We start from the raw sequence: 13055 nt of genomic DNA, 5'->3' as shown, positions 1-13055 counted from the left end.
GGAATGCGTTCACTTGACCCATATTGCGGGTAACTGTGCGCATCACTATGGGGTAAGTGAACGCGTATGGGGTAAGTAAACGCATTCTTCAGTAAAAAGACAAACAATTACAAAAATATTATTTTGGGGACAATACTGTCTGGAAGATCCTATTACTAATTCAGTCTTCATTTTTAGTCACAAAGGTAATTTAACTTAGTATATTTTTTCGAGCTCAATCATATTTATCTCAATCACAAAGTTAACTGTCAGACACCATGCAAATACTTTGTGATGAGCCTCCGTCCGCTAAATTATCACGGGGTCTTTTCTGAGGGTAAGTAAACGCTGGTGGGATATATTGGCCATTAATTCTCATACATCAGACTGCTGTCACGGTGACACCTCTCTTTGCGGATACAACTTTAGCCACTATCTTCTTTCCTTTTTTAGTAACCACCTTTGGAGTTTTCTTTGGCACTGTCCTCATATCAGTCTAATCTACATTGAATATGCGATGGCTGAAATTTGTATTTCTCATACAATTCTTCTAAGTTTTTGTAGAATCGGTCAACTTGAACTTTATTAAGCCCCATAGCTCGAGACAGACTGGTTACTGCAGATTGTCGGATGACTAGTTCAGCGTGACGTTTTAAAAAACATGCAACCCAGAAACGCCCTACTATTTTTGAAGAATGATCAAATATGTTATTGATATTATTCACAGATGCATAATCATATGCCAATCTCCATTAATCAATTATGGTGAGTCCAAAAAATATTTCATCCATTTTCTTACAATGAACGACAAGAAGAAGCTCTTATTCATTATCGAATGTTGGCATAAAATGATCCATTGAATTTGCGAGTTCATTCAGTTTAAGCCTCTTGTGCAGGATTTACTTATGCCTATGGCGGTAGTAGCAGCTCGTTTACTTTTTCCATTTCGGATAAGTTGTTTAGCCCTAGCAAGTTGTCGTTCTGTCACTAGTGCTAGTTCAGGTTTTTTCCTTATATATGTTCGCGGCATGATGATCAACACTGTAAAATAAAGAAATCAAAATACATAAGCACCTTCAAGAGGTGTAATTAGAATTTTATTTGTAAATCATATAAGGAATAATGCCATCTAAAAATTTATGAAGGCACGGGTAACTGTACGCGTGCGCACACTTACCCGCGCACACTTTCCCCAGGAAGTCAAAATACAAATAAATGTTGATACAGGTTTAGGCAGCGAACATAACCTGAATATTATTTTTCACAAATCTACTACAATATGCTTATTATCAAGCAAAATATGACTTACCTTTACTGGATTCAAAACATAGATGCAACACGAGTTTCCAAAATGCCAAAAATTACCAATGAAACTAATAAATTTAGTTCAAAACGCATCAGAAGTGAATAAAACACCATGCGGTGCAATGTCATGTCACAATTAGTTGGCCGCTACGGTGTCTTTCTTTCACTCAAACAAACCACCCCTCCCGCGCACCTCATTCCGGAGATATACACGGTGCGCTCACTTACCCACTGCGCACGGTTACCCCTAATTACTCTATATTATTCACGATTTCTAGAAATGTAATTTTTTTAAACAATATATTAAAAAAAAATTAAATTAAAGGCGAAATAGTTTTATGTATATAATATCTATTGTTATAAAAGAAAAAAAAAAGAAAAATTATTTTACCTTGTAACATAACTAAATACTTATGACAAAACATTAGTGTGAGCAAGTCAGAACAAGAGAGAATATTAAAAAAGTTTCGAATTAATAAACTTTTCATATAACAAAGATCAAACAAGGTTTAATTGAGTACTTTATAAAGTTATAGAGTTGAAGTAAAAATTTAAACTGTCAAAAGAAATGATAATGGATATTGAATCTCGTAATCCCTACTAATATTATAAATGTGAATGTAAGTTTGTTTGTTACGCTTTCACGCGAAAACTACTTAACCGACATTGTGAAACTTTGTACACATAGGTATTCTTGGAGATATTAGAAGTACGATAGGATACTTTTTTATTTAAAAAAAATCAATGCGATCGAAGCCGCGGGTAAAAGCTGATTTATTATAATTAAAACTTTTTTTATTTTATTTGACGCTTATAAAACCGTTTCATGCATTACGAATGGTATTCTTCTTGTTTTTTATTAACCTAACCCATTTTCTATATTTATAAAACAAATATTTTACGTGACGTTTTAAAAACACGTCAATCATGACAATTATGTTCGAAAAATTGAATGGTTCGATGATGATGAATGACGATGAAAAAACTAATGGTTAAACATAGGAACCGGGCTTTAATAAATAAATAATTAATTCTTAATAATTTAATACATGACAACTAACACGTGCCTGCTTACCGCTACGTGTTCCTGGTTGAATCTAAACAAGCGTGAAATATTGAAACACAAGGTCTTGTAAAATATACAGAGCATTCGTGTATGTAATTTATAACAGAGGTCAACGAAACTAACAAAACTTGGAAAGAAATCTATTTTCATGATTCAAGTCTTTAGTAGTTGCCAAAATGAAAAATGAAAACTAAACATTAATGTCACGCCAAAATAGTATTCATGATTAATTAAAATAATAATAATAATAATAATAATAATACAACAAAGTAACCATATTTTTGTAAATGTTATATAATACATAGCAATTGTTTATTAAAATAATAATAATACTACAAAGTAACCAAATTTTTTTAAATGTTATGTAATACATAGCAATTGTTTAATACATAGGTATACATAATTTCCATCATACATATGTATTTCTTTGTGCAACACTAAAATACACACACGAAATAAATAATTACATATAAACAAATAAATATCTACAACATACACACACGGTTGTCTGTTCCTACGGTAAGCAACTTAATGCTTGTATTGTAGGTAACAGCCGAGTGGTATAGCTACATTTTTTTTTCGATGAACATACATACAAATAATACGTATATAAATATATATATATTACACCCAGACTGGCGGGGGATTCGAACCCACAACCCTCAGAGCAGAAAGTAGGGTCTTTACAAACTGCGCCAACAGGCTAGTCTGAAATAAGTATATATACATAAAGTTTATTTATGAAATTAAATAATTATTTATTAGTCTACTGTTTAAAAGAATAAAGTTCCATGTTTACCGTACAGATAGTGATAAAACAGATTATTTACAAACTATTTCGCCTAAATTAGTGTTTTATGTTATTTATTGTATTATTGTATTAAAGATATTATCTGTGTAACTATGTATCTATTACTGTGTAATAACGGAAGTATAATTAGATAAAAAATAAAGTAATTTGAATCGCAGTCATAGCTTTTCAAAGTTTTTCAATTCGATTAATCAACTATTTTTTTAGCTCTAGTTAACGTTTTTAAAACTAATTAATTATATTGAATCTGTGCTTCGAGGTTTCTTCCGCGTTAATTTTAGAAAAAAAAAACCGTTAAAATATTTGATAACTTTAGTCTTTCCCGGTAAATGCACTATCAAACACAAAATTATTTTTTTAATACAAAACAGTAGTGCCTGAGACTAGCGCGTTTAAACTAACAAATTAATTCTTTAGCTTAATAATATTTGTACCAAAACATTTGTCCCGCTTAAATTAACTTCAAAATGAAAAAGAAATTATTTTCTATACATATATTGCATAATATTTGTCGCCAAGTCTGCTTACTATAGAACCTTCTTAAAGGTAATAGAATCAACTGGGGAAACAACGACTCTTTGGGAACCTGTAATTTAAACTTTCAAAATGTTGAAATCTGTTTTTACATTATAATGTTTTACATTTATGACACAAATTTAAATTGAATCACTCTTTTGTATAGTCGAATATTAAGTTAATAATTTCCGTTTTCATATATCCATTCCCATTTTATCTTCACAATGAACGCAATTATGTAAAAAATTGCTTTATATTTTGTTTCATAGAAAAATTAATGACTAAAGTTAGTACTTGTATTAATTTTAAACAATTATTTGTGTGTTAAATGTTAATTAATAGCTTAACCATGAAAAATATTAAAGAATAATAAAAAGTCTCCTTAAAATTAGAAAAAATATTAATTTTATTCTGTTAATTTTTATATTTTATTTAAACTTTAAGTTCTACACTTACGCGTACACTCAATTACAGTATTGATTAGTTGCATTATAATCCTTGTATATATATTTATATTTGGAGTTATATAATGTCAAAATTGTAATAGATTTTACTTTTAATTTCAGCGTATGTTTCACTGTTGTGGCCAAAGTTTATCCAGCACAGTAACGAATATACTTTATCCGATACTTAAAATTTGTTTATATAATAAAGACGATGTGTTAGTAAACATAATTTAATCAATTAAAACAAAAAAATAATAGACAAACTTATTGATTATTAATATTTCTCATTTTCATTTGAAGTTCGAACCGTCTGTTTGTCCGTACACCTTTAATTACAGTCCTATTCTCATCTCTGTTCGTATAACGCTTTTCTGTAAATGATTTTTCCCTCATAACAGCTTGCTTTGCGATTTCCCGCCGAAGATTTGTCGCTCCCGCTAGAGACGGCAGAGTTACTTGTCTTTTTAATACAGCTTGTTTTTCTTTCACTTCATTCTTCGGAGGGATGCTGAAGGGGTTTACATCGAGGTTCAGCTTGAAACCAAATCTCGTGAACCCTGGATTTGGTTCTGGCTGTTTTGATTTCGGTGTTTCTTTCTTTTGTGGATCAGCTGGAACTTCCTTTGAATTTTGAGGATGAATATCTGAAAGTATATTGTTAGTTACATAAAAATGTCAAGATTACAAACTACATAAATTATATAAAGTCATATCATGTGACAAATACAGTAAAATTGATAGCGTATGGAATATAACTGAAAAAAAAATACACTTTTTTATATTTATCTAAATCTACTTATATAAAAGTAATATATAGACATATAATCTTGTCTATATGTATATAATAGTTAAGATGTCATCTGAAACTACCAAACAGATTTTGATAAATATTTCATCATTATATAGACGCAATGAAAAAAATACCATACAAACAAGTAATTCATTGATGCAGGGGACAGCAGGATATGTACTGCCTAAAATATGGAACACCCCGTCTGGGGAAGTATCTCATCCTTACAGAAGATCACAGCTAAATAATACTGATCTCAAGCAGTGGTGTGTTCCTGTGGTGAGTAAGATGACCAATGCTCCTGGGGGGAATTGGGGGTAGGGTCGGCAACGCGCTTGCGATACTTCTGGTGTTGCAGGCGTCAGTAAGTTACACTAATCGCTTGCCATCAGCTGCAACTTACGCTCGTTTTCCGACAGAGTCGTCTAAAAAAATGTTATAAACACCTTCCAACGCAGCAGTTGCAATATAAAAACACAAGTAAAACCAAATAAGACGTCTAGTTATTTACAAAACAACGGCAACAGGTAAGCGTCACCTAGATAAAAGATAAAAGAAAACGTGAATTTTTATAACATTACATTATTTGTAATTAAAGTTTGAACGGGGAAGCGTCTGGCATTATTTGTTTCAAGATAAGATAATTAGTTCACACGTGTGCTTAGAGATAAGCGAACAAACAACTTTAATAACCTTTTATTAAGAACGTAAAAATAATTTTGGGTAAAGATTGAGGTAACTGAGGTAGGGCACGGCAGGAAATTTCTTGCTCAAAATATGGAGCAGCCCTATTGAGGCAGTAGCTCGACCTCACAGAAGATCACAGCTAAGTAATACTGCTTTTAAGCAGTGTTATTTTCATGTAGTAAGGTGACCAGAGCTCCTTGGAAGATTAGGGATAGGGTCTACTACTACGCCGACATGATAGCAAACACATTGAAAAATTGAATAACTTCTGAATTTGGTTTTATAGATGTATAACAATTTTATATTTATTTGAGAGGTTATTTATATATGGTTATATATTATCCGGTATTGCATGCATTTTTGTAACATGCTGCTGCTAACTGCTGAGAATAGGCCTCTTTCTCCATGTAGGAGAAGGATCAGAGATTAAGCCACCACGCTGCTCCAATGCGGCGTTCATCACTTTATCACTTCAGCCTATCGCAGTCCACTGCTGGACATAGACCTCTACAAGTTCACGCCAAAAAACGCTGGGCTGGCAGGTTGGTGGATATAGTCCCTACTATGAGTAACGATCGTTATCAGGTGTACATGATAACTACAGGGACCAATACTTTAGCTTGCTCTACGAGACACGGTGGGGAGACCCACAAGGTCAGACATCCAAAGAAAGGATTATTTGTTCAAACACAAATATCCATCTCGAGCGAGAATCGAACCCGTAGACGTAGATGTTTTAGGCGACTTCATGCACCACTACACCAGTTGTTACCACCTACAGCGGTTGTTATCGGATCCGCATACCGTAGATGTTTTAGGCGACTTCATGCACCACTACACCAGAGCGGTTGTTTTTAAATCCGGTATTGCTCATCTGGTTACTTTTGGGAAAAGTTTAAATGCGCTGACAACCAAAATCAAGCAAAATAATTGTCGTTCATTTCCGCAAAAAAAAATGCGATAATTTTGCACAGTTGGTAGCTGGTGTACACAAAATGTTATCGGAAGCTAAATAATTGACTGATAAAACATTGATAATCAAAATTGCTCTTGAAGCCAAATAACGGTGATATATAATGATATAAAATATACAATTATATATGTACCGTAATATTGATATAAAAGAAACTAGCTGAGCCCCACGGTTTGTCTCGCGTCAACTTAAGATAAGAAAAACGTACATATATAACGTATATTATATACCTGATCTCGGTAAATGGACTATCCTACACATAAAGATTTTTTTTTCAATTTTCAGCTCTTGAGCTTAGCGCGTTCACTCTTTAGCTTTATAATATTAGTATAAATAGTTTTTATTAGTCTAACAAATAATATTGTTTTTAAGCAGTGTTGTGCTCCTGTAAGTGAGTAAGGTGACCAGAGGTCCTGGGAGGAACAGGGGATTGGGTCGGCAACGCGCTTGCGATGTTTCCAGTTTTGCTGGCGTCTATAAGCTACGGTAATCGCTTACCATCGGGTGAGCCATACGCTTGTTTACCGACCTATACATACCATACCATATATATACATATAAAAAAGGTTGGTTTATCTCTAACCTCACCTACTGTGTCACATTTAGGTAATGTTTAAATCAAAATTCTATCCAGTAAGCAAGATCAAAATGGAATTTTGGACTGGAAATTAATGAAATATTTTTCCTTATCAATCGCCACGCCAAATAGCGAAATATGTATGTATAATATAATGACTCATAGATAAAATTATGAGTAGGTTAACACACTCATTCACTACTTTTTATCTATGACTAAACCATCAATTATAGTTTTACAGGTGCAGAGTTTTGATAACCATTGTTTTCACGTGTCATAGAATGACATTTTGTAGCCTAACGAGAACCTAGATTCTATGAGCAAGCTAAAAGAATCGCGTATTTGCTGCTATATTTAACAATATATTTTTTTTACTGCAGATATAGAATATAAAGCATAATAAAAATAAAATTCTAATTCCATACAAAATTAATATTAACTTATACGAATCAATAGATGCTCCAAGAGATGGCGCTGTGTGATCACAATAACACGTCCATTTCGAATTATATGTTATAGTCTAAGATCCGAACTAGACATGGTTTTTATCCATTTGCTTATACGCTACAGCCTGTAATATTCCACTGCTGGGCATAAGCCTCTTTCCCCATGTAGGAAAAGGATCAGAGCTTAATCCACCACGCTGCTCCAATGCGAGTTGACAGATATATTCCCTACTACGAGTAACGTACATGATAACAACCGGGACCGACGGCGTAACGTGCTCTCCGAGGCACGATGGGGAGACCCACAAGGACTAATAACCAGACCAGATATAAATATTTGTATCACAAATATCCACTGGGAGCGGGAATCGAACCCGCGACCGTTGGTATTTAGGTACCGCCGACACGGCACACGCACCATTACAACAGAGCGGTCGTCGACATACAATTAGTAGGTAATGTACCTTTAGGGCTGGTCCGGAGTGTTTTGGAGGCGGTGTTGGGCGTGAGAAGCAGTTTCGCCCGCTTGGCCTTCCTCATCACACACTCGTCCAGCGACTCCATGCGAGCAAACTGCTTCTTATGCAGAGCGGCGAAGTTGGGTAACTTGGTTCGACGAGCTTCCTTAGTGGGCTTTTTAGCCGGTGAGGTGTCTTGGAGACGAGCTGGATATGCGCAATATTATTTATGTTATAATTATAAATGTACTGTATGTAGATATTTTAACGTAGATTTATCGGAGATACAATCTGTATATCGACGAGGCTCTTATAACTGGGGTCGAAAGGAAAATAGAGGGCGCTGTGCTAGCAACTACACGCTTATCCACAGGCCCCAAAGATGGCGTTAGGATATTATTGTTTTTTTTTTAAATTAACTAAATAGTGACATTCAATGAAAATACATATACAGTGTCCTAATCACGTTCCTTCAAATGGGAGATTTTGTAGAAATTTAAAAATAGGCTAATTTTTTTTCACTCCGAAAGTGATCTGTTAGATCTTCAAAGCCGGCCATTTGAAAGAACGCCGTTAGGAGTCAAAATCGGTCCCGCCCAGTTAAAAGTTCTTAGATAAAATAAGTTAAAAAAATACAATCGAATAGGGGATCAGACTAATTTTCAGAAAGCGTTTTAAATTAATCTTTATGGATACTTATTTCCATAAAAAATAAAATTTTATTTACTTATAGCCTTTTAGGTACTCAAAATCATGTTTTAATATTGTTTGTTTAAAAATCCCGCCAAAAGGCCACGTTTACTGATAGCACGTGACGTCATTTGTACCCCAAAACAATGGGCGCATTCCACCAAAGGCCCACAACGCCATCGATCACGACCGCTAAAATTGGCGTTCCACTAAAGTAAAAAATGCCGCGGGCGTTGTGGGCGAATTTTATAAACGGAACGTATATTTGGGCGTTGTTAAGTGTCAGGCGTCAGCTGTGTGCTCGCAATATGGCGGCATGGTGAAAACATGATGCGAGCGTTGCGGACGCTTAGTGGAACGCGGCCAATGCTTGATCCTACAAATGACGTCACGTACTGTAGTCGGTGTTTCAGTACAGATTAAAAATATTGTTAATGACAACATTTCACTTCTTCATTTTCATATATTTTAACAAATTATATTTAATTATTATTCGATAAATAATAATCGTAAAACAGTATATTTATTTTATCTAAGTACATTATAGATTTTAATCGAATTACTGTCCGATCCCCTATTGAAAACCTCCTTTTTGGAAATCGGTTAATAAATACAAGTGACCTGTAGCACTGGCGGTGCGCGAGCGCGACAAGCGCTGAGCGGAGCGCAGCTGTGCGGTACGCTCGCCGTCCGCCTCGCTGTGCGTGTGCGAACGCTTGCGGGCCGGCCGGCAGTCTGACGAGTTATTACTACCCATAAATAAATAATAAACACTTCACAATTAACGGCCCCTAGTAGGATTATCTCCTGTGTTGGGGGTCCGGAAACACAATACACAAGCACAAACGATCAGACCACGACAAACATGTATGGCCAATACAAATATTTGTCATGTGCGGGGATCGAACCCGCGACCGCCAACGCAACAGTCAGTGCTGTGACCGCTGCGCTAACACGTCGTCAAATTAATATTTCCATATTTGTATTCTTATCTAAATTATTTGAAACCAGTTTCTGTTACCTTTTAAAAAACAACAAGTTGATTAATTAAACGATTTTTTATGAATTTTAATATTAAATTGTTAAATATATCAATACTAGCTTTGAGCCGCGGCTTCGCTAGCATTGAATTTATATTAAAAAGCATCGAATAATTATAAAAAGTATCCTATGTTACTTCTAATACCTCCAAGAATATGTGTACAAACTTTCACAATGATCGGTTAAGTAGTTTTCGCGTGAAAGCGTAACAAACAAACTTACATTCACATTTATAATATTAGTAGAGATTTTTCATCAAGTATATTCAACACAAAAATATCAAATAATTATTCAACCATGTAAACGGTCAAAAAAGTACAAATTAATTGCAAAGAAAAATACAAATTTTATATCTTAAACAATATAATAAAATGAACTTACCGCTATCATCAAATATAAAACTCTTGTTTGATCCTTTTAAATTTGACTTGATAACTTTTCCCTTCATTTGAGACACAACGACTGGATTATTGACAGGACTGCAGAACATTACTTTCGTCATTCTCGGCGGTACATCTGCTACCGACGACCTTCTAGACTTTTCTATCGACCGGGTTAAGTTTAAAACGCTCTTTTCTTTGCTAGAGCTTTTAGAGTGAGGGAACGGAGTGCAGCCCGGAGACGGTAATGACTTGCGTCTTGGTGTCAACTGGTTTTTAAGTTTCGGAGACATTGTGACGTCTGGACTATCTTTTGTAAATGTCCCTTCACGTTTAAGAGGTGTTTCTGGTTTAGTCGTGGATATTTTCTTTGTAGATTGAGGTGTATTTATAGATGATCTTCTTGGATTATGTTTAGAGTCAGGTGTATTCTTCTTAGGAGTGATGTCGCTTTCTGTAAATGTTATGTCTCTCTTTAACGGAGTAATCGGTTTGGTTTCCTTACCGCGGTTCAAAGGAGAATCTTTAGTAATTTCTGTGAATGTTCCCTGTCTTTTCAGTGGCGTTTTCTTAGTTTCTGTTGTAAGTTCATTGTTAACTACACTCGAGTCATCCATACTACTTTCTATCAATACCGGTGTTGTATTTAAAATGTTTTCTGTTTTGGACTCGTCGCTTGTTAAGCTAACATGTGAATTGTCGTCTGTTATATTTATTGTTGAACTTTCCGTCGTGTCCGAGCTAATTAGGGATGATTTTGCTTGCGGATTCATTTGAGATTGGTCAATGGAATCTTTCTTGAGATTTTTGTCAAAAGTTGTGTCTAGTTTAGTTGGTTTGTCAAAAGTAGTGTTAAGAGAGTTAGCAATTATTTCTGTTTTAGAGTTTTTATCATATGTGTTGTTCAGTGTTATTGTATTATTTTGTATAAAAGAATCTTTTGAATTGCTTGAATCTTTAAGCTCAGCTGTTGTATTGCTTGCAAGAAAATTTTCCGCCTTTGATTGAGATTCTTTCTCAAAGGTGACATCTAAGTTCATAATCGATTGATTATCAATTTTATCGTATGTTGAATTCTTAATACTAGATTTTCTTTTATTTTTAGAAGCACTTGATGTGATTTTAATTACGTCTATATCTGATTGACAACTTTCTTTATCAAAAGTGGTGTTGAAATTTGTTGCAATTCTAGGACTTGAATGTTTAGTGTCAGTATTGTTAAGTTTCGAAGTGATCAGTTCTTCATTAGCGTTGTCGATCTCAAATGATGCGTCAGTTTTATCTCTCTTTGATTTTTTGTTTGCACGTTTTTTGTTTTTAAAACTTATTTCAATACTTTCGTTGAATTCATCCTTTTCTTGTGCTTTTTCATTACTAACATTAGCTTGATTTGTGATGGATTTATGATCAGGATTACTTAACAACTTTTGGTTTGAATCATCTTTAATGTCATCATTATTAGCATCACATTCCATTTCTATGGTTATTTTCCTTTTTCTATTAGTTTTCTCAGCTAAAATGTTAGACTCCACGATATCATGTTTTTTATTCTTTCTCAACTTATTATCTGATATACCACTACTGGGCTCTTCCGCAGAAGGAATAGAAGTCGGGCTACCAGGAGCACTGTGAAATGAATCATTAGAAGCTTTACTATTATTTAAATTCTTATTATCTACATTGTCATGAATTTCTTCGACTACTATAGAGTTTGACTTTTTTTTACTCTTCTTTTTGTTGGATTTTTTTTTGGAAATTTTTATTTGGGGAATATTTTCATTATTTTCTTCTGTGACTATTGGTTTTACACTCTTCTTTTTACCCTTTTGCTTTTTCTCTGTGGCTACTTTTTCTACTTTTGTTTCAGTGTTTTCTAATTCCTCTTCATTTATTTTAGTACGACGGGTTGAACGCACAGTTTTCCTTTCGTCGTTAGAAGTTTCGGAATCAGTTGCGAGAATATTCTGTTCTTTTAGCGTATGTCTCCTCAATTTAGGTACGCTCGGTGCTATTTTTTCAATGTTAGCTACATTTTCTTCCGAAGGATATCTCACGTAATTCTTTCGTTTCTTTTCCGTGAATGGCAAATCATTTTCGATCTTCTGCCGCTTGCTACGAGTGTTCCTATCACTTTTAGACTCAAAGATATTTTCTACATTCTCATTAGCTATGCTATGAATTCCTGTAATTAAAAATAAAATGCATATCACTGGTTTAACTTATATTTTCAAACATAAACAATTCCCATACAATACATGTAACTTCTCATTATTATTTAATTGACAATGTTATCAAAGATCGAACTGTACTTACTTTTTCCAGATCTCGTAGACATTTTATTAAACTTTATTTGTTAAAAAGTCACGAACTTTCCATCTAATTGCAAATAAACTAAATTTGTTTACTTATTACTTTTAGTTCGTTTATTAACGTTTTTGTATTTCAAAATTACTGTCAAAGTTTGATGCCAAGAAATTAGTTGCCATTCTTTAATACATAAGATAAGATGGTATTCATTTTAAATTTTTAATGGCGGGCAGACTACTTACAAATACTAAAATATTTAATTCTAATAGTTATCTTTTAATGATTATTTAATAAATAACAATATTACTGTTCTTAAAACTGTAGTTGAAAGCGGAAGCAATGTACGAATGTACAATGTAATGTACCGTTGTGTTGTATTATAATTGGAGTCCGTGCATCCCTAGTCTGATGTCATAAGTGACAAATTAAAGGAAAATGTCAAAATAAATAACCGAAATGCGGTCCAGTTCCGCGTCCTGATTTATTGATTAAACGGTTTTTTTCAAATACAAATTGTAAAATTGTGAACCTTTACATGCAATAATTAATTTTTATATACTTATAACAAGGAAGGAGTTTTTGA

General features: G+C 33.8%; 1 protein-coding gene across 1 annotated transcript; it reads right to left on the bottom strand.

Annotated features, from left to right (window-relative positions):
• Positions 1–4337: 4337 nt before the first annotated feature.
• LOC123662423 lies at positions 4338–12682 on the bottom strand. The gene is made up of 5 exons (XM_045597266.1): positions 12479–12682; positions 10167–12347; positions 9366–9479; positions 8061–8261; positions 4338–4767 (listed from the first exon to the last, which is right to left on the bottom strand). The coding sequence occupies exons 1-5, from the start codon at positions 12498–12500 to the stop codon at positions 4388–4390; spliced, it is 2898 nt and encodes a 965-aa protein (XP_045453222.1). The 5' UTR covers positions 12501–12682; the 3' UTR covers positions 4338–4387.
• Positions 12683–13055: the final 373 nt, after the last annotated feature.

Source organism: Melitaea cinxia, chromosome 18 (genome assembly GCF_905220565.1).
Source record: "Melitaea cinxia chromosome 18, ilMelCinx1.1, whole genome shotgun sequence".
In the NCBI taxonomy this organism is placed as follows: Eukaryota; Metazoa; Arthropoda; class Insecta; order Lepidoptera; family Nymphalidae; genus Melitaea; species Melitaea cinxia.
This window is presented reverse-complemented; position numbering and strand designations above follow the sequence as displayed.